Source organism: Pelodiscus sinensis, chromosome 25 (genome assembly GCF_049634645.1).
Source record: "Pelodiscus sinensis isolate JC-2024 chromosome 25, ASM4963464v1, whole genome shotgun sequence".
Lineage (NCBI taxonomy): Eukaryota > Metazoa > Chordata > Testudines > Trionychidae > Pelodiscus > Pelodiscus sinensis.
Window position 1 is genome coordinate 8,384,228 of NC_134735.1, and position 25,642 is coordinate 8,409,869.

At 44.0% G+C, this 25,642-nt stretch overlaps 1 protein-coding gene across 1 annotated transcript; it reads right to left on the reverse strand.

Moving 5' to 3' along the window:
* Window positions 1-1,815: 1,815 nt before the first annotated feature.
* On the reverse strand, window positions 1,816-25,272 carry OSCP1 (organic solute carrier partner 1). The gene is made up of 10 exons (XM_075908634.1): window positions 25,081-25,272; window positions 14,184-14,338; window positions 12,878-13,045; window positions 12,151-12,231; window positions 11,127-11,230; window positions 10,524-10,652; window positions 9,341-9,410; window positions 8,466-8,605; window positions 7,308-7,371; window positions 1,816-2,698 (listed from the first exon to the last, which is right to left on the reverse strand). Exons 1-10 carry the CDS (start codon window positions 25,190-25,192, stop codon window positions 2,582-2,584), a joined length of 1,140 nt encoding a protein of 379 aa, XP_075764749.1. The 5' UTR covers window positions 25,193-25,272; the 3' UTR covers window positions 1,816-2,581.
* Window positions 25,273-25,642: the final 370 nt, after the last annotated feature.

The window sequence follows — 25,642 nt, forward strand, 5'->3', positions numbered from 1 at the left end:
CACACCTCCCCAAACCCCCAGCCCTTACTGATGTGGCCTCCAACAGAGACACCTCACTCTTCTGGTGCTCCAGCCCCACAGGGCGAGGGGAAGGATAGGGGGAACTGAGCTTCAGGGCTTTCCATAGCCCAGATTTACTTTTCTGGGTTCCAGAGTTAGTGGATTGTATGGAACGCTTAGGCTCTGGGGTAGGGACAAAAATGAGGGGTTCACTGTGCAGAACAGGGCTGTCAGTGAGTGGTACAGTGAGTGGGAGGTGGGGTGCAGAAGCAGGCTGGGAATAGGGTGTTTGGCCAGGGTAAGGAAGCAAGAGCAGGCTTGGGGTAGGGTGTCTGGCCAGGAGGGAGGGTGCTGGACAGTGCTTGGAGTAGGGTGTCTGGCTGGGAGCAGGGAGTGCCTAGGGATAAAACGGGCACAGTAGCGGAGGGCTTTCAGGTAGATTTAGATTAATCTAAATCTCTGGGAGATTAATCTCTTTGAGATTAATTTAGATTAATTGGCTAATTGAATAGTCAATACATTTTGCTGTGGCTACAAATTGCTGCAGATCTGTTGATAAACTTCAAAGGTGAAAGTGGTGCTGGGAACAGGGAACCAGCGGGGACTCAAGCAGTCCCCCACTGACCCCGTGCTCTCCTTGGAGTTTCAAAGCGGCAGAGCCACATGGAGCTCAGGGTCAGTGGAAGTCCCCAGCTGACCCTGGGCTCCATGTGGTACTGCCACTTTGAAATGCTGCATGCAGCCCGGGGCCACTCCCAGTTAGTCCTGGGCTGCATGCAGCATTTCAATGCAGCAGATCCCGAGCTCCACGTAGCGCTGCCACTTTGAAGCACCCTCTCCTCTCTCCCACCACTGCCCCTTTCTGATAAGAGGCAGCAAGGGAGGGGAAAGCAGCTAGTGTGTTGACTATCTGATAAGCTTTTGTTTATCGGATAGTCGACTAGTTGTTCACATCCCTAAAAGAGGGTGCCCCTGGGAATAGGACTGGAGTCAGGGTGGCTGGGGGGGTGTTCAGGGAAATGGGGGGGCAGGGAGGCTGGATGTGGTGCAGCAATGTGGGGATGGGCAAGTGGGTGACCTTGGGGTGTCCAGCCCTGCAGGGGGCAGAGTCTTGTAGGGGTCCAGTCCATGGCACCATCAGGGGTTGGGCACTGAGGCAGCTTAGCCCCTCCCTTTAGACCAAGTCCCTATGGGTGCAAAGCCATGAAGGGCCCTGAGCCCTCACCTGTGTCCTGCAAGGTCCTCAGCCCCAGCCTGGCCTCCTCCCACCATTGCCAGATGCAACACAGCCCAACCTGCAGCCTACCCTGTGGGAGCAAGCGAGGGACACGCCACTCTTACCATGGTGACCACGAACTCGGTGGGGCCTAGGTGAGGTGGATGCTCAGCGGCACATGGGACTTTCCCATGGAGGGGGGCAGGAGGCGCTCCTCCATGTGTAGTTCTGTAGCCCACACGGGGCGTGTGCACGTGTGTTTGCATTCTTCACCTCCCCGCCTACCAGCTGGAGTTTTCACTACAGCCTCATGGCTGTGTGCTGGCCACAGGGCTCCAGCGGCAGCGCGGGCTCTCTGCTCCATGGAGTAGGAGGGGGAGGCTGAGCTCCTGCCACGGACCACCTGGGAGAACCATTGCCCTAAATCTATAAGCATTTCACTGGAACTAAATCCATTCAGTGACAGACCGTTTAATTGGTAGCTAAGAGAGGGTTCCCTATTGCTTGCAAACAACAGACTATATATGTAATCTGACTCAAGTTACTTTCAAGTTGTACATTTATAAAAGGTGTAAGAAAAATGCAAGACATTTAAGGGCTCAGTGCAACAGATTTATTGTCATAGAATTTCTAAAGCAGAAAAGCCTCTGCACCCAGGAAAATATTTCTGAAGAGCTCTTATGCAGAAGTCCCCTGTTTTGTGGTGGGAGCAGAAACAAATAGTGAAGTATGGTACTGCACCTTATTGAAAAGTGAAAAAAATATACATTACATACATAGAAACACAAATAAGACACTTTGATAGCAGGTCATTTCTAGGCCTGAGTGCAGCAAAAAAGAGGCTGCTACTATTTAATGGTGAACAGAGAGCTAGCTACATGAATTCAAGCGAACACAATCTTCTCTGGCCTTGACTGGCATAGAGAAAGGGCTGTTCCTTCCAAGAGTGCTTAAAAACCAAGCACAAACTACTATATATTACACCAAGCTTCACATTTCCCATTATAAATGGTACCAAAAGTATCCAGATTTCCCCTTGCAAAGGGTAAGAGCAGAACACTTCCCCTTTCCTTTAAATTACTCAATCATCTAAGTCTAAGGCATGGAACAATCTAGAGTTTTTACAGAAAATGAAAGTCAAATTTTGAAAAGTCACATTTAACATCAGTGGTTTTGGTAGAACATGTACCAGTGCCACCCAGCCTGTGTTTCTGGGAACTGAGACTGGCCTGTGCAATCAGTCATGACACAAACAGGATTTGTAACAGCTCCATGTGGCAGGAGACTAGCAGCAGGTTTCTGTCTGCGTCAAATTGTGAGCGAGTAAATAAACAGCTTCTTCTTCTGCCTCTGGGAATCAGAGTATCATAATTCATCCATCATAGCCAGTAAATCATCTCCCTTGCTTATGCTCTGACTGGGCTGATCTGCCACCTCAAACTCTCCCATGATTCGAGCCAGCTCCTTATTCTGTTGCTGGTCCTATTTAAAAGTAATAAAAATAATAATAATACATTAAAACAAAAACAAAGGAATATCTAAATCCTTAATTTTACAATGATTATCAGCATAACTCTGTTCAGAGTTCATTTTAAGATTTCAGGTCAAAATTTGACCAAATTTAGAACTGTCATCATAGTCTTAGAAAAGCCCTTAGTGTTCTCAATTGTATATACAGGCAGTCCCCGACTTACGCGGATCCGACTTATGTCGAATCCGCACTTATGAACGGGGCTCTCTCGCCCCGGAGCTCACAGGCAGCGGTCAGCCACCTCGAGCTCCGGGGCGAGAAAAGCTGCTCCCGGTGCCCCTGGTCTGCTGGGGATCGTCTCCAGCAGACCAGGGACACCGCGAGCGAACCCGCAGCAGCGGCGGGGTACCCCGCTTCTGAGGCTTTGCTCTGGCAAAGCCTCAGAAGTACGGGACCCCGCCGCTGCTGCGGGTTTGCTCGCGGTGCCCCTGGTCTGCTGGGGACCGTCTCCAGCAGACCAGGGACACCGGGAGCAAACCCGCAGCAGCGGGGGGTCCCGCGCTTCTGAGGCTTTGCTCTGGCAAAGCCTCAGAAGCGCGGGGACCCCGCCGCGGCTGCGGGTTTGCTCGCGGTGCCCCTGGTCTGCTGGGGACCGTCTCCAGCAAACCAGGGGCACCGGGAGCAAAGCGGTCCGGTGCCAGAGCAAAGCCTCAGAGGCGAGGCACACCGCCGCTGCCGCTTTGCTCCCTGTGTCCCTGGTCTGCTGGGGGGGGGCGCAGCTAGTGTGCCCCCCCAGCAGACCAGGCTTTTGTTGTGGACCCTGGGGCAGAGCAGCTGGGGCGCTGCCGGTTGGTCCCGCAGCGCCGGTCTGGGCACTACTGGACCAACCCGGCAGCACCCCAACTGCTCTGCCCCAGGCGTCCTGATTCAGCCGCTGCTGGTCAGTTTCAGCAGCGGCTGAATCAGGACTCCTGGGGCAGAGCAGCTGGGGTGCTGCTGGGTTGGTCCAGTAGTGCCAAGGAGCGGTGCTGCGGGACCAACCGGCAGCGCCCCAGCTGCTCTGCCCCAGACGTCCCCAAGTCAGCCGTTGCTGAAACTGACCAGTGCTGACTACAGGAAGCCCGAGGCACAGTTGCTCTGCCCCAGGCTTCCTGGAATCAGCTGCTGATCAGTTTCAGCAGCAGCTGACTTGGGGTTCTTAAGTTGAATCTGTATGTAAGTCAGAACTGGCGGTCAGTTTCAGCAGCGGCTGAATCTGGACGCCAGTTCCGACTTACATACAGATTCAACTTAAGAACAAACCTACAGTCCCTATCTTGTACGTAACCCGGGGACTGCCTGTACTGTAACAAAAAAAAATGTGTTTAAAAGAAGATGCTGTTCATTTCCTGAGAAATTAACCACTAATAAACCATCAGTTGTGTAAATACCAAAAAGAATAATTGTGCAGCCCTCCCTATCCCTAATTGGTTAATGATAACACTGGCCATTGCCTTTTCCTTAAAACAGCTGTAACCCCCTTTTTTCCTCCCCGGGTTACTGGGGAGCAGGTCACACTCACAGGTGTGCCTGGGTGCCTGGTGTTTTAACCCAAAAGAGATCCTGAGCACCCCAGTGGTGATGGTGTTTAGCTTGGGAAAGCCCTAGCCACCCCCTCACTTCAGTCCCTTGCTGGCAATGAATGTAAAGTGGCGGTGCCTCCACCTGGCTGGCCTTGTACACACACTGGTGCCTTGAGAGCCTCCAGGAATATACTCATTCCAACATAAAGCTGGATCTAATTCCAGAATAAACTAGCTACAGGCATAAAGGGAAACAAGAAGACCTTTTATAAATACATTAAAAGCAAGAGGAAGACCAAGGACAGGGTAGGCCCACTGCTTAGTGAGGAGGGAGAAGCAGTAACAGGGAACTTGGAAATGGCGGAGATGCTCAATGACTTCTTTGTTTCGGTCTTCACCGAGAAGTCTGGAGGTGTGCCTAACGTAGTGAATACAAGCAGAGAGAGGGTAAGTTTAGAAGATAGGATACACAAAGAACAAGTTAAAAATCACGTAGGAAAGTTAGATGTCAGCAAGTCACCAGGTCCTGATGAAATGCATCCCAGGATACTCAAGGAGCTGATAGAGGAGGTATCTGAGCCTTTAGCTATGATCTTTGAAAAATCATGGCAGACAGGGGAGATTCCAGAAGACTGGAAAAGGGCAAATATTGTGCCCATCTATAAAAAGGGGAATAAGAACAACCCAGGAAACTACAGACCGGTCAGTTTAACGTCTGTCCCAGGGAAGATAATGGAGCAGGTAATTAAGGAAATCATATGCAAACACTTGGAAGGTAATAAAGTGATAGGGAATAGCCAGCATGGGTTTGTGAAGAACAAGTCATGCCAAACTAATCTGATAGCTTTCTTTGATAAGATAACGAGCCTTGTGGATAAGGGAGAAGCGGTTGATGTCATATACCTAGACTTTAGTAAGGCATTTGATACGGTCTCGCATGATATTCTTATTGATAAACTAGGCAAATATAACTTAGATAGGGCCACGATAAGGTGGGTGCATAATTGGCTGGATAACCGTAGTCAGAGAGTTGTTGTTAACGGTGCTAAATCCTGCTGGAAAGGGATAACAAGTGGAGTTCCTCAAGGGTCTGTTTTGGGACCCGTACTGTTCAATATCTTCATCAATGATGTAGATATTGGGATAGAGAGTACGCTTATTAAGTTTGCAGATGATACCAAACTGGGTGGGGTTGCAACTTCTTTGGAGGATAGGGACATAATTCAAAATGACCTTAGCAAGTTAGAGAAATGGTCAGAGGTAAACAGGATGAGGTTTAATAAAGAGAAATGCAAAGTGCTCCACTTAGGAAGGAACAATCAGTTCCATACATACAAGATGGGAAGCGACTGTCTAGGAAGGAGCATGGCGGAAAGGGATCTAGGGGTCATAGTGGACCACAAGTTGAATATGAGCCAACAGTGTGATGCTGTTGCAAAAAAAGCAAATATGATTCTAGGTTGTATCAACAGGTGTGTTGTAAGCAAAACTCGTGAAGTCATTCTGCCACTCTACTCTGCACTAGTTAGGCCTCAGCTGGAGTACTGTGTCCAGTTCTGGGCGCCACATTTCAAGAAAGATGTGGAGAAATTGGAAAGGGTACAGAGAAGAGCGACAAGAATGATTAAAGGTTTAGAGAACATGACCTATGAAGCCAGGCTTCATGAACTGGGCTTGTTTAGTTTGGAAAAAAGAAGATTAAGGGGGGACATGATAGCGGTTTTCAAATATCTAAAAGGGTGTCACAAGGAGGAAGGAGAAAATTTGTTCCTCTTGGTTTCTGAGGACAGGACAAGGAGTAATGGGCTTAAAGTGCAGCAGGGGAGGTTTAGATTGGACATTAGGAAAAAATTCCTAACTGTCAGGGTGGTCAAATATTGGAATAAATTGCCAAGGGAGGTGGTGGAATCTCCCTCTCTGGAGATATTTAAGAACAGGTTAGATAGACATCTGTCAGGGATGGTGTAGACGGAGCTTGATCCTGCCTTGAGGGCGGGGGGCTGGACTCGATGACCTCTCGAGGTCCCTTCCAGTCCTATTATTCTATGATTCTATGATTCTAACTACAAATCATATACATCTAATAGAATACTTTAAAATAAACCATCTTTACTTAACTAAACAGGGATTAACAGATTAGCAAGGAATAGCATTAACAAAACACATAACAATAACTGAAGCTTATATAGCTAGACAACAGTTACTCCACCCCAGAGTGTGCACACCCCTAGACTCAGTCCCAGACACTTGCTTGCATTGGCACGTTGATGTTGCAGCTGTAGTGAGGATTTGGTCCAGGCTAAACAGCAGCTCTGTCCCAGGCAGCACTCTTCCAGCAAGGCCCAAACTTACTGCCTCATGCTGTGCCTATAGGAAGCAGCCTGCTAACTCCCAGTTCCAACAGGTATGTAGTAGCTGCACTTCAACAGCCCCTGCACTGGGTCAATGTCCTTGGCAGCAGCCTGGCTCCCCCTTTGGTTCCAAACTGCAAGGCAGAGTCCCAGACTGCTAGGCCTCTTCTTCAAGCACATGGAGAGAGCCTCCTCTCTCTCACAAGAGTCCCTCTTACCTCTTTTGTTCCAAGGGCTCATGGGAATTGTAGTCTGGATTGTAGCACACAGGGTCTTTTTAGAATAAAACAGAGGTCCCTTTAGTAAGGGGACTACACAGCTAATGATGGAACCTGCCCTTTCAGTTCTGTCCTGTGCAGTTCACAGGACTGAAATCAGAATACAAACACACAGGTGACATACTTAACCACCTGCTTAAAGTTAAGCATTGGATCTGCAAGTGTAGAGCAGCAGGAGCAGGCAAAAAGTCCATCAGGTCGGTCTTCTCTAGCCTATATATTTAAAAAACTTTGTGCTTTGGCAGATAATGGAGATAGAATTTGTGCAAATATTTGCAACTATTATTTTGTAATTGCTAAGTCTTTGTGATCTTAACTGGATTTTGTCAAATACATGATTATTTTTAAAATTGATCAAATTCATCTTAAGGGTAAAAATATTTTCTCAGAAACAGAGATGATCAACAATCTGAAATGCATTGTGCATACCTGGGTTGCTTGTATGTTGATAACTTTGTAAGATAACTCTTCAGGTCTGGTCAGTGCTGCATATCTGGTTTTGAAAGTATAAAAAAGTGTACTTAATCTCATGTATAATAGATAAGGGAATGAAGGAAGAAAAATCTGGTTGGTTATGAATTTACTGAACATCGGTCTTCGTATAGCAACCACTGCATATCTTTGATTCCTGTGTTAACTATGGAGAGATGCTTGCGTTTCTCTAGTACAAAACATATCTAGTTATCTTTAACTTTAACTAATTAGACAATCGAATGCAGTCTTCCTCTTTCTGTCCCCCTCCCCCAGCAAACAGATCTTTTATCAAAGAGATTAGGATGATTACAGCTGAGAGACTGTATTGATTGAATTGTCATTAAGGATATAATACAGCACTTATCTTGTGAAATGTTTATTTGCCCAAAAGGAACTGGAGGGGATTGGTAATGGAATATAAAGTATTTTGCTTCAGCCACAGGTTCAAATCCTATCAGGTCACTAGTGACCAAAAGTCATTACCATCCAATGGGGAATTTGAGGCCTTAGGCACTTAGGCTACATCTACATTGCAGTGCTATTTCGGGATACCAGAGGTATCCCAAAATAGCTATTCTGCGTCTTTTGAGCGTGCCCGTTATTTCGAAATATAACGTGCTTGCTACTCCAATGTCCCTGTAAACAGCTCTCCATGAGGAGTAAGGGATGTTTCGTAATAGCAATTTATTTTGAAATAAGAGCTATTTAGACAGCACCAAATTTGGAGATAAGCTATTTTGAAATTGACTCGAAATAAGCTATGCAATTTGCGTAGCTCACACTGCGTAGCTTATTTTGAGCTATGGGTGCAGTATAGATGCATCCTTATAGTGGAGAAGAGGAAAAAAACAAAAACAAACCCCCACCCATGCTAACTGAATTCCTGGTTGGTAACTTCAAAAAAGGCCAAGGTGTGAATATTCCAGAAAGACTGAACGCTTCTCTTGTACTTGGAGAGGATGCACCAAGGTCAGGACTGAGCCACAATGGAAAGCTTGCCCTGTGCTATCCCTACTGTGTGGAGAAAGGGCTTCAGGCTCCAGAACTGTCAATGCTGTTTCTTTCCTGAGTACCAAAACCACACACAGAAAATTGCATTGGAACTAAGCATACTCTTCCTCCTCATCTGTTGTGAATAGGTTTAATCGGAATCCTGGCTCACTGCCATTGGGTTTCTTGATCTCCAGGCCTCCCATTAATCTAGCCAAAAAGTTCAGTTCTTCTTTAGCAAGGGGGTTGGGGACTGCATTTTCCTGCAGAAAACAATACTGGTGTTATTGGATGGAACAAACATGAAAAGAAGGACTATACTTGTTTTGCTGGTTCCTGGTACTCTAAAGGTCAACATTTTTTTCAATTATATTATTATTAAACATTTTATTTTAAAGTAGCAATATTGCAGCTGACCGTTGTTTAAGACAAAATAATTCCTGGCTAAACTAAACAGCTGAGAAATCCGTAAAACCAACTTCCAATGGGTCAAACAACTGGTTAGGGAAAACAATAATAACGATTTTAGCATGCATAAAGATCAGGGCAGAGAATAATAGAGGAAAACATTATAAAACCATGGTGTAAGCCTCTGGTATCCTCCTCTAATATGCTTTGGTCACCTCATGGCATCAAGGATACTACAAAATTCTAGGGGGGTTGAGAGAAGGCTGACAACGTACATGCCTGAAAAATTTCTCCTATACACAGAGTTTAAAGAGACTGGTATTGTTTAGCTGAGAAAAGGAGAAGAATAGGAGAGGATGTGAAAAAAGTATATAAAGTAATAAATGGGTTTAGAAAAGGAAGGTTGGTAGTTTCTGTTCTTCATGTTTCATAAAAGAATAAGCGGAGATGGAATAAAACTAAAAAGGTGGCAAATCTAAAACTGATATGTTTTCTCTTAATGTGTAATTAGACCAAAATACTTTTTGCCACAGGATACCACTAAGGTCAAGAACTTAGCAAAACATAAAGGAGATAGAAGGACATCCGACCTTTGTGTGAGATGCCAAATTCTTGGATGCTCCTGACATATGTGTCTCTACTGGTCGACTAACACTGTACCTAGAGAGAAACACAAAAGAGTTACTGCATGAATGGAAAAACAGTCCATTCCTGGGCACAGGGTAGAAGCCAAAAAGATTTTTCTCTGTCTTCATCGGATCCATATATGTTTTCTGGATGATAAAATTATATCCGTATATTCTTTTATGGTGGCAGCAAATAGTTGGAATGAGGAGTTCTAATTCAGTTTTCTGACATACTCAGTGTGCTAAATGCTTGAATGAAGAAAAGTACAAATGGGCAAAAAGTAATCCTAACTTTTCGTTCCTGAATGGCAAAATTACGTACGTAAATATATGTAATCAAAAGTATTCCCCGAATGCAACCTAAGTGACACTTACATGCTACTCACAGAGCTAGTAGTACTAAGCTAGACCTACTCATTTCTCAATTGTGCTGTGGATGTGTTGATTTTGTTATTTCTTTTCCAGGGAAATTTTTACATATTCTTACATAGTTACTGCTAGTTGTGGTGTTCTCCTCCCAGGAGGAGATCACTAAACTAAAGGGCTGTGTCTAGACTGGCATGATTTTCTGCAAATGCTTTTAACGGAAAAGTTTTTCCATTAAAAGCATTTGTGGAAAAAAACGTCTAGATTGGCACGGACACTTTTCCGCAAAAGCACTTTGTGCGGAAAAGAGTCCGTGCCAATCTAGACGCGGTTTTGCGCAAGAAAGCCCCCATCGCCATTTTCGCCATCGGGGCTTTTTTGCCCAAAACAGTTTTTAGCTGTCTACACTGGCCCTCTTGTGCAAAAACATTTCCGGAAAAGGGCTTTTGTCCGAACAGGAACATCAAAGCATTTGCGCAAGAAGCACTGATTTCAGACAGTAGAACGTCAGTGCTTTTGCACAAAATCAAGCGGCCAGTGTAGACAGCTGGCAAGTTTTTGCGCAAAAGCACTTGCTTTTGCGGAAAAACTTGCCAGTCTAGACGCAGCCAAGCTGTCACGTTGATAAAGAGAAGCAGAAGTGGCATAAACAAGCCAATGAGATACAAAGACAGAAAACTTATTTTCCTCAACAAACCAAGAGCAGTTATTTTCAATAAAATCTCCTGGAGGTTTTATTTAAAATGTTCTATGTAGTTTCTATGCAGGATGGTTTACTTACATGTTTGTTCCCAGTTTAAGCACTCTGTCTCCATAAAGATCAAATGAACCTTCCCTTTGTGGACTGACATAATTTCCACCAGTGGTGAATTCAACTCGTTTAACTTCATCTCCATTGCAATTAAACATCCTTAAAGGAATACAAATAAATAATTGTTATATCAAGATATTTAGTGGTACTCTTTAAAGCTGACTTGCTCTACTCTTCATTCTGGAGGAGGGGGAATAAAGCTCTCTTCTATGAAATGTTTGATACTACTATAAAAAATGACCAAAGTTATAAAGGTGTAATTGATTGATAAGTCAATTACAATTGATAAATAGTGTAATTTTAAAAGAGTAAAGAAGGGGCAGTTTGCTTGAACAAGAGATTAGAGAGAGAATACTTAGCCTGTCACTGCCAGATCACTTGTTCCAAATCCTGAACTATATAAGTAATTAATACCTAACAGATGGCCAGTGATCTATGCAAAATGAAGGATAGTTTTAGTGCACTTCCCACTGAACAAATATTCTCATTGCAGTTGGTACCAACTGCTCCTTTGTGGGCAGCCATGCACACTGGGGGAGCTGCTTACATAATAAGTAAGGGTCTAGAAATCACCTGATGAGTCCTGGAACTTCTGTTCCCCATGGAACAGGACCGGATATTGGCAGCACAAAGCGACCATTCGAGTTTTGTACCTTATCCTTTAGAAAGATGGAGACCTGCAAAGAAACATGCCACCTACAAAAATACCAGTCAAAAGTCTCCTAATGTAAATCACTTGGAGCCTGATCCTGCATAGTAATTCCTGTCAAACTCAAAGGCAGGCTGATATGTAAAAGGACTCTGGGACTGGGCCCACAATAGTCATATTCTAGTTATGGCCCACAGACTGGCAGTATTAATCTTATTGTAGGTTAACCGAGCATACTCAAATAAATAAAACAGAACCCTTTATTTTATTTAAGAATGTTGAATTCTTGCTGTCAGCCCTCAGTTTCTCATGGTTTCTTAGTCAAGCCTCTATTTAAAAAGAAAAATATTTTCTGGTAGCATTCGTACATAAACAGGTAGCTTTGGAAAAATTTTAAAAACAACAAATAGTCTTGCAGCACCTTAACTAACAAAACATGTAGATGGTAATATGAACTTTCGTGGGCACAATCCACTTCTTCTGGGTTGTGCCCACGAAAGTTCATGATACCATCTACATGTTTTGTTAGTCGTTAAGGTGCTGCAAGACTATTTGTTGTTTTTAAAATTTTTCCAGTTACAGACTAACTCGGCTACCCGTCTGAGGTATCTTTGGGTTTGTGAAATCTGCCAGTAATGAAAAATCAAAGTTCAGAAATCAGTCAGTTTATTAGTATTTAAAGAATTGCAGCTAAGCATCGGCAGTAGTTGCTTTTCATGCCATTCCAGTGAATGGGATGTTCATTTAGTAAAATTTATTGGAAACGTTTCTATTGTGTTCAGTTTTTAGAGCTACAGAGAAATCAATCACATCAATGTAAGTTACAAGCCCAAGCCACATAATCACACCTATTTAAAAATAATGTAATGATAACAAAATACCTACATTTTATTGCCACAAAACTAAACACACAGTTTTTCTTATGGGCTAATGCAATGGGACACTTACCCTGATGTGCATGTCCTGAAAGAAAATTAGGAGTGTTTGCCTGATCAGTTGAAATTCACCAGCAGAGAGACAAGTGTACATCTAGAGAACAGAAAAAAAATTATAAGTATAATATTTCTCAGCTGTTCTGTGAATGACCTGTCTCATCTAGTCAAGTGTGGCCACAAAAATGTCAAATCTGTGTTGAAGATAAGAGATCAATAAAGGACAGTGTGGTAAGCAGTCTTTGTCAACAAACCAATTCCAAATTCATTTCCTACTGAAATCAATAGGACTTACACTTTAATGGGAATTGGATAGCCCCTAAATAAATACATAGCTTAAAATGTGTCAATATGAAAACACTGGAATTCTAAACTCAGTCTCAAGAAATGTTTTCAAAACACTTCAGAGTCTTCCTTCACCATTATTTGTTAGTATATATCACTACTAAATTCCCTTTCAAAGAAATTCAATTTTAGAGTAAAAAAAATTCCTTTAACCGGGATAGTTATATTAATGGTTCCAAAGAGATTAGGAAATGTTAGTAACTGCAAACCAAATCTATTTCCCTCAGGTTCCAAGAAGCAGCAGAAAAATTTGTGATATTCCCCAAGGTTGTAAGAGAAGTTCCACATTCAATGAGCTACTCATCTGCATGGTATTGAGCATCTCTAAAATTAGCTGAAAAAAGGGAAAAAACAAACAGCTGGGTGGTCCATGGTTCATCCAATAATTGGGCTCTTACATCAATTAGCTGCCGAAATGTTTCATCCACTTGGTTAAGAATGTTAGGGGCGTCCCGTACAAAATCCTTGATAGCATCCAGATGATTGAAAGTGACTAGCAGTATGTCTTTGGGTCGAGGACAGAGCAGAACTTGGTATTTGAAAGCCATAGTCATAAGGTCATATAGCTGTAAAATAATGAGAAATCTAGTGAGATCTAAAAACCTAGGTTAATCATCATCATCTGGTTTAAATTCCACTGTCAAGTCAAGTTTAATCTGGAAAGGGACTTTAAAAACTCATTACAATTCTCATATGGTAAGAGCTGTGATTTTTTTTTCTTTTGTAGGTTTTATACATACAAAATTTAACTGTTAACACCTGAATCCAAAGGGTAAAATGTTCACAGAGGCTTCCCACAACCTCCTTAGTTATAGCCACAATTGTTTGCAAGTAGAAATATTCTTTGCAGGCTCACATTCAGGTATATGCACATACAGATTTGAAGGTATGAATCTGAAGGTGCCCAAACAGTAATAAGCAGACACAGTTAAAAGTAAGACAATACTTAATGAATACCCCAAATCAAACACTTTCATACTGCCAAAGAAGAAACACAGAGCTTTGAATCAGTTGTTTTTCTGAGTTATCTTAATGTGTCTGCTATAACAGAGGTATTTTGTAACATCTTTTCTGGGTTTGGAAAGAAAGCAACTAGGAGGACCTTTGTGAGGAGGATTTCTGTCACAAAATGCTTGATAAATTAGAATGATATACACAAATTTTATTGTGATTAACAGTGAAAAGCAGTATTAAAGGAAGCAACAAATGGCTTATAACATCTATCTACTATATATTTTAGAGAGTTTGTAAGTCCATCTGGTCAAGTACTCCTCCTAAATGGTAAGAGCTAGGACCATGAAATTTGGTATGCATCTTTCTCTTATCATAACTTAAAGGAAGGTCAGGGGTTGGTTGTGCAAGGACAATGGGATGTGTGTGGAATGTGACTGTTTCATATCAAACGAAAGGGAAGGGTGTGATAGGAGGGATAGTTATACTCATGTTGCCACAGTGGGGCAGCAAGCGCCCTAGTCCCAGGGTTGGCAGCATGACCCCCACGATCCTGGGGAACAGCTGCTGGCTGTGTGCAGCTCTGGGCTGACCCCAGGCCACCTTGCCATGTGGGCTCTGCTGCCCTGGGCTGACCCTGGGGAGACACCTGCGGGCAGCCTGCACAGGCTGTCCTGGTTGGCCCCAGCTCCAGGCAGTACTGGGTAATTCTTCTAGTATAGAATAATTATGAGATGAAGACATTCTTTTTACCTTATCCATGCTTGCCTGGTTCAGTCTCATGATAGATGCATGAGCCAGTCGGTCGTACACTGTTCTCAGAGCCTTTTTGGAATAGAGTTCCTGTGGTTTAAACAGTTCTTCCATAAACTTTTTATTGAACATGGTTGTGATGATATCATTCATAACTGTAAAGACAAAAGAACCCATCTGGTTGATTTTCTGTACTGACAGTCTTTGGCAATAGCTAATGCTCTATTCTGTTCCACATGGAGGACAGAGACAGATGTGCAAGGATTCATATGAACGATTATCTATGCAAACCACACAGAGCCACGGGGGGAAAATACTGGTATTCTATACCAGCAAAGCACTTCTAGTGTGGATGCAGCAGCTAAACCAGCAAAGCTGTCCTTTGCTACAGTGTAGTAAAACCACTTCCCACAATAGAAACAAACTATACTGGTCAAAGTGCAGTTCTGCCCATATAAATGCATCTACACTAGGAGTTTCCATTGGCAAGCTCTGTGGGTCAGGGATCACCCCTTTTTAACCCCTACAAATGACAGAACTGAGCTGGCAGAAGTCTACAATGTAGACAGAGCCATAGGCAACAGTTTTGTTTTCCTGATGGGAATATAACTTTTTTTGGTGTGCTGATTTTAAAGTCATGTCTATCACTTTACTTTTTAAATTTAAATTAGAAATGTCTGGTTCTGTGCATAGGCTGATATTGCCTCCTATGTCTATTTAGCTGTAATTCCGCTCCACAGGGGGAGAACTTTGTGGTTCTGAATTATTAGACTTTCACGGTATCATCTTAAAACAAATTATGGTCAATGGAATCTTTTTCTCCCTTTAGAAATGTAAGAAATCAATCTCTTTCCTCTTTTTAACAGAAGTCTATCAAAAGGTTCAAGGTTCCTTGTCTGGAGTTTTTCTGTTGAACAGATCTGGACTTTTGGGTGTAAGGAAAGCATTTCTAACACGGGCCCCAATGGAAGTTACTGAGCTCTTCCACTGTAATTTTCATGAGCACTTCACAAACATGTATTAAACTTCACTGCCTTATGAGGGGATTAGTACCTCTTTATATATGTATACTGAGGCACTAAGCTGTTAAGTGGTTTACTCAAGAGATGCAGTGACCAAGCAAAGAACAGAACCATGGAGTATTGACTCACAGGGCTTTGCTCTAGCAATCAGATTACACTGTCTTATTGAAAAGTCAGACAATGAGAAGAAAATTAGAAGTGGTACATGTGCATTCCACTGTCTTCAGCAATAAATTTGTCCCTAAACTCTATATTGCACACTCTCACGCCCCAGTGTGGAAAATGCTAAATAAAAGCTATAGAGAGGTAGCCATGCTTAGTCTGTAACTTTAAAAATAACGAATAGTCCTGTGGCATCTTACAGACTAACAACTATATTATATCATAAGCTTTCGTGGCAACTAAGAACCCCTTCTCTATTAGATGAGTTGGAGTGGAAGTTACAGAATCCATATATATAACAGCAAAAGCAGTTACCTGTCAAATGTAAAATACAGGACTATGTAGCACTTTAAAGACTAACAAGATGGTTTATTAGATGATGAGCTTTTGTGGGCTATCACTGTCAAATGTAGGATTGTAATTGGGTGATAAAATTCCTTTGTATAAGAATGGCTACTTTTAAATCCATTATTGAATGTCCATGGAGGTTAAAATGTCCCCTTGTCTGATGTGTGTCCATTTATCCTTTGTCACAGAGAATATCCCATTTGGCCAATATAAATGGCAGGGGGGAACTGCTGGCACTTGATGGCATATATATCAGATAAGAGGATGTGCAGCTGTATGAGCTCCTGATGTTGTGGCTTACATGGTTAGAAGCCACTGTTCAGAACAGCTGGCAGTTCTCTCGGAGAAGGCTCCCCCACTCCCAGACTAATCAGGGATGCACGGATGTGCTCTGGCCCTGTCCCTTCCGCCTGAGGTCCCACCTTGTCTGAGGTGACCTAGGGCAACTTCAAAAATTATTGCTAACCTTGGATTTAAATGGTTGCCTTCTCCCTGCTGCCTACCTTTGGAACATACTGTCCATAAAACATTTTATTTGTCAGTCCTATCCAGAAAAGTTTAGTTCACAGCAGTACAATAAATCTTAATTCAACATCCTTTAGGAATTAAGAAAATCCAATCCAATGTCAATAAGTATAAATCATTATGTATTTTATTTTGCAACTGGTAGACATGAAAAAAAATCAAACCATCTGCTCCTATGGCAATACTGACATGAATATTTTACAGCTATTTGCACATGTTGTACACTTTTTGTGCCCACCAAGATCCATTAAGGTCTTCTGCACCTGTCACCGATGCCTTAGGAAAAACAATGCCATTCAAACAAGTAGCAGACCAATCTGATTTAGAGTTGCAACACTGAAAATCTCTTTGTTTCACAATAGAATGCAATGCAGAATGGGACTTGTATATTAACCACACACCACTCCTTAATTTCTGCTATTAAAACCATTCATGCTTGTGAAAGCAACAAATATTCAATGTAAAAAGGTCACAGCTGACCCCGGTATCATTTAAATAAATGTAACCATTGACAACATATTCCTGACAGTGAAATGTGGCATTAATTTCTTTGTAGGAACTAAAGAAAATAGCTTTGGATCAAGCAACGGGATCACAGTGTGTAGGTTCTCCCAGAGAGAACATGTTATCCATTTGAGTGTAGGAAAATAATTACAAAAAAAAGCAAAGGTGTGTCAGCACAGGGATAAGGAGACTCCAAGCAATGCAGCATAAAGACAACTAAGTACAGCAAGCAGGACCAGGGAAAGGGATTCAAGTGCAGACAGGAGACATCCCCACAAGAAGAATATGCTATGGATGAGAGAAAAGACAAAGGATTCACAGATGTTTTACATGGTCATGTCACATCATTTATGATGCACACATCTCCATTTCTAATTTAGTTTAACACCACAACATGGCTCACATGCATGACAGGAGGCGAATAACTTTCTGTTTGGATAAAGCTCATGCTTCCCAGATTACATTCAAGTCTGCCAAAGGAATAACCCAAGACCCAAACAGTTACACATTTTTATCTGCAACAAGTTTCCATTTAAAACAAAATGCAGGTACACAGCTGCTGACAACCAAGGTTATAACTGATTGTAGGTGTGAATAACAAACATACACACACGTGTTCACATCACAGTCTGCCAACTACTAATTATTGCTTCACACACCAGTCACATTTTACACAGCTCCAACAGCTTCTTTAACTACTCACTGTGAAAACATGAACAATTTTATATTAATGATAAATAACTGAGGTCAATGGAGTAGATAGGGTGGGTGAAGCTTGAATCATCATGATATCAATCAACAACAGAATATTGCGATTTTGGACTGCTGACTCCTTGGGGATCATTGTTTTTAAGAGCCGCATCCAGCAATTGATACTCATGTTTTTACTGCATAGTCCTGACACGATGAAAGAATTAAAGCTTGAGCTACATGGAATCCACATTTGTGCTTTAACCATATAAATAAAAAAGCAGGTGCTTCTATTCTCTGCATCCCATTTTCGAATGCGTTACAACAGAATGCAACAGAGCCTTGTGATAGGCTAGTACATTTGAAATGCTGTAAGAACATGTAACAAGGACATGCTCTCCACAAAAGCACATTATGGAGTCACAGGGAAGAACGGAAGCAAACTCTAGGATATTCACACATTAATATGACTTGGACACTGAGATATCATAGTGATAAGCATCTTGGCTAAATGTATACAGAACCCTGAAGGCTTTATTCTGAAAACTGCTAATTGTAACTATTAAAAGGAAGCTGCTTAAAGAGATGTTGGGCCCAGGGAACTGGAGACTAATTAAGATTAGGAAAGGTAGGGGATTAGGGAATTGGGAATAATCTTACAAAAATACAGCTATGCAGAATACATGATCACTGCCTGCATTTTACACATGAATAATGCTCACAGAATTCTTGTAGTCATATGCTTGTATTTCTATAAGGTTAATCAACAAAGACATTCAGATTTGGCTAGAAAACTCTCTAGTGAAGATACCATCTATTGTTATACATTATCTGGATTATAATTAATTTTAAATAAGATATTTTTAAGTGTTGCATGATTATAAGATAATTATTGTTAAAGGACATTGGATTTATTTGTATTTTAGATCTAAAATTATTAACGTATCTTTTAAATAGAAAGTCTTGGTTGAAGAATCACTTGTTTGTGTTCTTGACAATTAACAGAACTACAGCACTGCAGCAACAGGGTTTGGAGTGTATATGTGGCATATGGGTTTGAAGTGCATATGTGCATATGGTTGTGCTGGTCTATTGCATGCAGCTAAAAGATTACAGTACCTCGTTTCCTGTCCACATCTGTCCATTCATCTACATGAAGCATATAAAACAAAAACATTGGTTCAAGTAGTAAGAACAATACTTGCAAGGAGATTAAAATAAAGAAATTGGAAAAATCTAGCTAATGGACTTTATTTTTCACATCAGCATTCAATGATTAACAAAAAGAGGCTGCCTGCCATTTTTACCTTTCACTCACAAACACCAGTGGTGAAATCCAGGCCCTTTTGAGGTCAAAGGCAAAAATCCTACTGACTTCACTAAAGCCAGAATTTTACCCCAAGCAAATGCTCAGCACTTTTTACATGAAGCTGGGAAAGCAAAGGGCTGATGTGTCTGGTTGTTTTAAGTACAACTATATTTATTACTCACAAATGAACAATATCGCATCAACAGTTCTAACTAATGATACCACAATATAGCTGTAACCACATCTCAAACTTAAATAAAGCCCAACTCTTCTGGAACTCAAAATACAGATTCAGCAGTTCCACTCCTATGTTCTCATTGAGATATATAAGAACTTGCTCTATTGAGTCACTAATTCACACCCGGTGTGTCATTATATTTACCAGTTTTTTTTTTTACACTTACAGCGTTGCAGCTGCACCAGTGAAGAACCTGTAGCTCCAGTGAAAATGCTATTTATGCCAACAAGAGACAATCTCCTGTTAGCATAGTTACACTCAGAGGTGGTAGCTATGTAGTGGGAGAATGCCCCACGTCAACACAGTGCTGTCTACATTAGGAGTTAGTTTGGTATGACTATGTTGCTGAGGGGTGTGGATTTTCCAACCAAGCTGGGAGGGGTTGCAAGTACTTTGGAGGATAGGGTCAAAATTCAAAATGTTCTAGACAAACTAGATAAATGGTCTGAGGTAAACAGCATGATGTTTAATAAGGACAAATGCAAAGTGCTTCACTTAGGAAGGATCAGTCAGTTTCACACATACAGAATGGGAAGTGATTGTCTAGGAAGGAGTACTGACACCTTCCAAAAAAGTCTGAAGAAAGCTGTAAACCCAAGTCAAAGGCCAACTCTAATTTGAAGCTTATACATTAAAGAAGGACAGCTGTTTAGGGTAAGAATTTGTACGTAATAAGTTTCTTAGTGAATTAGAATTAGATATGCATTTTCTATTCATTTTAATTTAGCAACTTATTTTTATATGACTGTTTTCACTAGAAACCACTTAAATCCTACTTTTTATACTTAATAAAAACTTGTTTATTATCAAGCCCAGTGTAAATAATTGTTATGCACAGTGGTTGCTCCCCCAGATCTCTCTCTTTCATTGATAAAGATGGCTGACCATATCAGCTGTCTTTGTGCAAAACTTTTACACAGAGAATGATGGATTTATTTGGGGTTTTGATCCCTCTTGGAGGGTGGTTTCCTGGGGGCTAAGCCCTTATAGCTGAGCCCTCCCAGAACTGAAGTGATTCAGTATCTGTATTGCTCTGCACGTGAGCAATAACCTCAACTCTGTGCTTTGTTTGGGGGAGACCAGAGGATCTTGCCAAGCAGGACAAGGTAGTGGGGAGTCCTAGAAAGCAGAAAGGTGGGTGTCAGTGGTGTGATCAGCACACTAGAGGGACAATCCAAGGGGACTTTATGATGCACCCCATCACACTAAGTTTTTACTTCCTCTATAGACTCCCACCCATATCAATTCTTTACTGTAATAAATGTAGCAATATACAGTATGTAAAGAAGTGATGATTTTTCTGGAGATGTAGACAAACATGACAATAGCCTTACACAGTCATTACCAGAGAAGTACTTAATATAAGACAGCATACATTTATAATGGTGAGCATAATTAACCAATGGAACAAGTGTCATGGTAGATTTTCCACTACTGACCATTTTAAAATCAAGACTGGATGCTTTTCTAAAAGATATGCTATAATAATTATTCTCAGGAAGTTCTATGGCCTGTGTTATACATGTGAAACTAGATTATCACAATGGTTCTTTCTGGCCTTGGAATCTATTAATCTATTACTGTAATGCTCTGATTAGGGATGTCAGAGTTTAATGGGTTAACTGCTAAACGGGTGCTTATTGGTTAATGATACTTGTTAAATGCTGCCCACCTGGGGAATCGGCTGTCCCCATTTCCCCCCCCCCCCTCCCCGCTGCACCTCTGCATTTAAATTTGGAGTCAGCAGGCAGGCTCAGTCCTAGCACAGGCTGGATCTCAGCAGCTGACCCGGTTCTTGGACTGCCTCCATTGCAGCTCTGCATTTGAACTTGGTGTCAACACATGCACTGGGACTGAGCGCGCCTGCCAGCTCTTACATCCCCAGGCTCAAACTAATGGTTAACTGTGTAACCGATAGGATATTTAATGGTTACATGGTTACAATTTTAAACAATTTTTAACATTGCTAGCTCTGGTTTGGAAATGCTTGTTATGACTATGTTGTCTTTGCGTATCCTTCTGGTATGATATGAAGTATATTCATAAATCCCCTATATAAACGTAACACAGGGAAATGTTACCCAATAAAAATGACTGCATGAGACTAGCTTCCTACTAAACTGTAGATCACTTTGCAGCAGGAAAAGTGACTGATCATTTTCAAAGTGAAAAGCTAAAAACAGAATACTGCCATAAATAAGCATCTTTCAAGTCCATTTTTATGTTGCCGCAATGTCACTTCCTGGCAAATGATATCACTAGGAGAAGAATATTTCACCTTATTTTATACATCCATGACTCATATTTTTTCTCAGAGTACTTGCTTCATGGTCTTCTGGAATTCCTTCAGTTTTCTTTTTTTTTTTTATTCCCACCCTCCTCTTCTCCACTTCACAGAGGCCAAAAGCAGAGATATAGATGGTGCCCTCTACATCCTGTTTGGGATGTTCCTGTATTAGCTGGAGGAGCCATTCCCTCCCCCAAAGCAGCAAAGAATGTGTCCTCTGCACACCCAGTAAAGTCTTCCACCTGGGGACATTTTCTCTTAGAACTGTTGATTTCAAGGACTCCATAAAAGATGTGACAGTTGGAAGAAACCTAGATATATAGGTAATGGCATAGAGCATGACTGTTCCCTATAGTATGGGAACCGAGTATAGAGAAATGGAGTATAACTCTGATCCGCATTCAACAATATCCCACACATCACACTTACATTAGCCAAAAAGTGTTCAGTCCAAAATGTAATTTCTCATCATTTACATCTAGAAGCATAAGTATCTAGTAGTGCTGTGTCTAAAGCTCCATGAAAGCCAAATTTAAATCTGGTTCCAGAAACGACAGCTTGGCAAAATGCATTTGTCACAAGCTATTTTAAAATCAGTTTAATACAAAATTTGCTCATGGAGCCATAGCTGTTTAGAGGGCAGTGTACAAAGCCAAAGCAGATATCCTTTTGTACAGAAAGCCAAAGACACAGGATCAAAAACAGTGTGTGAATTATTTGTTGACTCTCTTAAGGGATGAAGCTAATGAATAACACTCTAGAAATGTCAGACATGTAAAGGAAACTGAGTCTTCAGCCAGACATCCATCATCAGAATTTGGAGATGTGATGCTTCCCTATCAAGGCTCTGGATCTTAGGGTATGTCTACACTACACACTTATTTCAGAACTAGCCAAATGACGGGATTTTCAGGTCTCTTCTCCATGTCGGTCTTCTCTCCTGAGCCTCCGGTCTCTCTCTCTCTCTCTCTCTCTCTCTCTCTCCTCCTCCTCCCCTCTCTCTCTCTCAGCTCTCCTCCGCCTTCTGCCTCTCTCTCTCTCTCTCTTCTCCTCCCCCTCCTGCCTCTCACTCGGGGGACCGCGGAGCCCAAACGGCTGCTTGCTCTCTCGCGACGGCCCAGCTGAGTGGCGCAGAAGTCAGCCAAGCGCCATGGTGCAAGGCGAAGGGGGGCAGGGCAGGGCAGTGACGTCTGGCGTGACAGCTGCTCCAGGCCCCACCCCCTGGCTCCCGCCGTGGCGCTCGGCTGACTTCTCCACCGCTCAGCCGGGCCGCCGCGGGGGAGCAAGTGGCACAAGCGGCCATTTGGGCCCCGCACTCCCCATGCAGCACAGCACATTGCTGTGTAGGCACACCCTTAGACCTAGCATCTGATCTACTAGCCAATGGCCAACAAAAAAGCAAGGAGAGGGCGGGCTGAGGTCACCAAGGAGGAGCAAGAATAACACAAGTGAGAACTGCACCTCCCCTATTCCCAAGTACTCAGATTCTCATTAGGTGTTTATATAGCACTTATCAACCTAGCATCTGAGTACCATGATGCTGTCTTCAAATTGCTCAATTTTTCTATTCTGTAGATAAGTAGATATTTTATACATTTGAAGTCCTAGCTCTCCTGGATTCTGGAGGGGAAAGTGTTGGTTCACTTCTCTGCAGTGCCTCCTGACTTGTGGGCTTCCTGCTTCATCTCACTTACAGTCTCTGGTGTTCATGTCCCCCTTTTCAGTGAGCAGTGCCAGCCCTACCTCTGTGGCACAAAGGGCAAGTCTACACTAAAGGGGAAGGTCAACTTAAGATATGCAACGTCAGCTATGTAAATTACATCGCCTACAGCTAGGTATCTTAAATCACTGTCCACACAGCCGAAGGTTGACTGGAGCAAATGCTCCTGTCAGCTCCCTTTACTCCTTGTGAGGAGCCGGAGTATCAGTGCCAATCGAAGCACCCTCACTTCAAATTAGCGGGTCGTCACTAGACCTGCTAAATCGAAACCAGGAAGATCGATTGTGGCAACATTGCTCTTCCACATAGTATAGACATGGCCAAAGACTGCTAATTAATTGTTTGCTATCTACAGGAGTATAAACAGCTGCTGTACATTTGGGTCAGAAGTAGGGATGTAAAATCCCATTCAATCAGTTAACGGGTTAAACGATACATTTAACGGGTTAACCACTTAAATAGGGGCAGGCAGGTGGTTGCTCTGGCCAGGCTGGAGCACCCGACGGGCCCAGTCAGGCTGCAGTGGCCCCCCCACAGCAGGTGGGGGCTGCTCTGGCTGGGCTGGAGCACCCTCCATCTGCGGCACTGGGCTGGGCTGCTGGTTAACCACTGACATCCCTAGTCACAAGCAAAACGTGCCCCTTTCAAATCATGGGGGAAAGATCTGGGGCTTTAATAAAGCCCAAACAAGCATCTAATTTCCGCCCACGGGTCTCAAGCTCTTCGCGAAAGCTTCCTACTGGCCCCTGGAGAGAGGATTGTGAAGTCTGACTGGGATGTAACTCACATTAAGTCAGCATATAAAAGTTGCCTCCTCTATAGACCTTTGATCTTCCCACATGCTCCATTCCCTAGCCCCTCTCCCAGTTTCTGCTTAGGCTATGAGGCATAGAAACAGCCTCATCAGTCTGCAATACTGGGAATGGACATAGCAGCACCAGGGCAGTTTTTCCAATGGCCTCACTTTTGTGGCACTTCTCCTTGGGACTGATGTGGGTGGTGGTGGGGACGACTCCCCAGGATGCTGTAATGGAGTGGCAGGATGTAGGCCCCCTCAGGAATGCTGTGGGCAAGCAGAGGCCCTCTAGGGATGCTGCAGCAGAGGGGGTGGGAATGCTCCTCTGAGGCGTCTGTCGCAGAAGGGGTAGCCCCCACAGATGCTGTGGGGGGAAAAGGGCTGCGGGGAGGGTTTGGAACCGTCCCTCAGGGACCCTATTGAGAGGGGCAGGAGCAGGGCCGACTTATCCATTAGGCACAGTGCCTAGGGCCCACGATACTTTTAGGGGCCCATGAAAATGTTTTAATTTCTTTTAAAATCAGAAGAAAAAAAAATGAACCTTTAGGGTCAAAGAAAATGTTTTAATATTTTTCTCACATCAGAAAAAAATGAAACTTCTAGGGCCCGCGAAAATCTATTACATTTTGCCGAAAACAGAAAAAAAAACTGTTGAAGTATTTAAAGTGATACCAAAAATAATTTTAATATTTTTTTTTAATGGAAGAAGGGGCCCACGAAGGCGAAAGTGCCTCGGGACCACGAAAGCCATCATGCGGCCCTGGGCGGGAGGCGCCCTCCAGGGATGCTGTAGGGAGGGGGCAGTCCTGAGGATGCTGTGTGGGGGGGGGTGCCACCCCCGGGCTGCTGTGGGAGGAAAGGGGCCTATGGGGCGGGGTGGGAGAGGCCCCCAGGGACGCTGTGTCGAGGGGCAGGAGATGGTCCCCTGTGCTCGCTGTGGGGAAGGGGCAGCCCCGGGGATTCGGAGGGGGGGGGGAGGAGCCTGTAGAGGGGAGGAGTGCCCTCCGGGGATGCTGGGGGGGAAGGAGCCTGTGGGGCGGGGGGGGGAGCGGCCCCCCAGGGGATGCCAGGGGGGGAAGGAGCCTGTGGGGCGGGGGGGAGTGGCCCCCCCGGGGACGCTAGGGGGAGAAGGAGCCGGGGGGGGGGGAGCGGCCCCCTCGGGGATGCTGGGGGAGAAGGAGCCTGTGGGGGGGAGCGGCCCCCTCGGGGATGCTGGGGGGGAAGGAGCCTGTGGGGCGGGGGGGGGAGCGGCCCCCCCGGGGTTGCTGGGGGGAGGGGCGGCCCCCCGGCTCTCACCTTTGCGGGCCTTCTCGCCGGGGATGCTCTGGGCCCGCAGCCGCTGGTCCAGGATGTAGAGCATCTCCCCGCCCAGGTTGAGGAAGAGCAGGGGCAGCGTGCGGGCCGACATGGCCCAGGCCGGACAAGGCCGCCCTTCCCCAGGCGGCCAGAAACGCCGACGCCGTTGCCAGGGCACCGCGGCGGGAGCAAGGACCAATCAGGGGGCGACTTATTGACAGCGTCGGCTTCTTAAAGGGGAAGGGGCGGATTTGGCCGACAAGAATCCTCGCGCGTCTGTCTCCCCCCCCCCCCCCTTGTCTGGCCCCCCAGGTGCCCCTTGGGCCTGGCCTGCGACACAGAGGCACGAGTTAGAGCGGGAGTGGGGGGGGGCTTTCCCTGCCCCCACCCCAAATCTTCTCCACGTACCCCTCTGTCCCACCCCTCCCCCACATACCTTCTGCTCACACCCCATTCCCCTCCCATACCCGCCCTCTTGCCCCCCACCCCCCCATACACCTTCCCTCCCCCCCCCACCCACACTGCTCCTCTTGTTTCCATCAGCCCCCCCCCTCCCACGGCT

Bases quoted from the DNA above. Each gene is read 5' to 3' on its own strand.
- OSCP1 (XM_075908634.1), bottom strand. From the start codon at position 25,192: ATGTCGGCCCGCACGCTGCCCCTGCTCTTCCTCAACCTGGGCGGGGAG. The intron at 13,046-14,183 runs GTAAAAAGAATG...ATTATTTTACAG, and splicing joins ACCAGGCAAGCATGGATAAG to CTATATGACCTTATGACTAT. The intron at 9,411-10,523 runs GTAAGTAAACCA...GTTTCTCTCTAG, and splicing joins CTTAAACTGGGAACAAACAT to GTACAGTGTTAGTCGACCAG.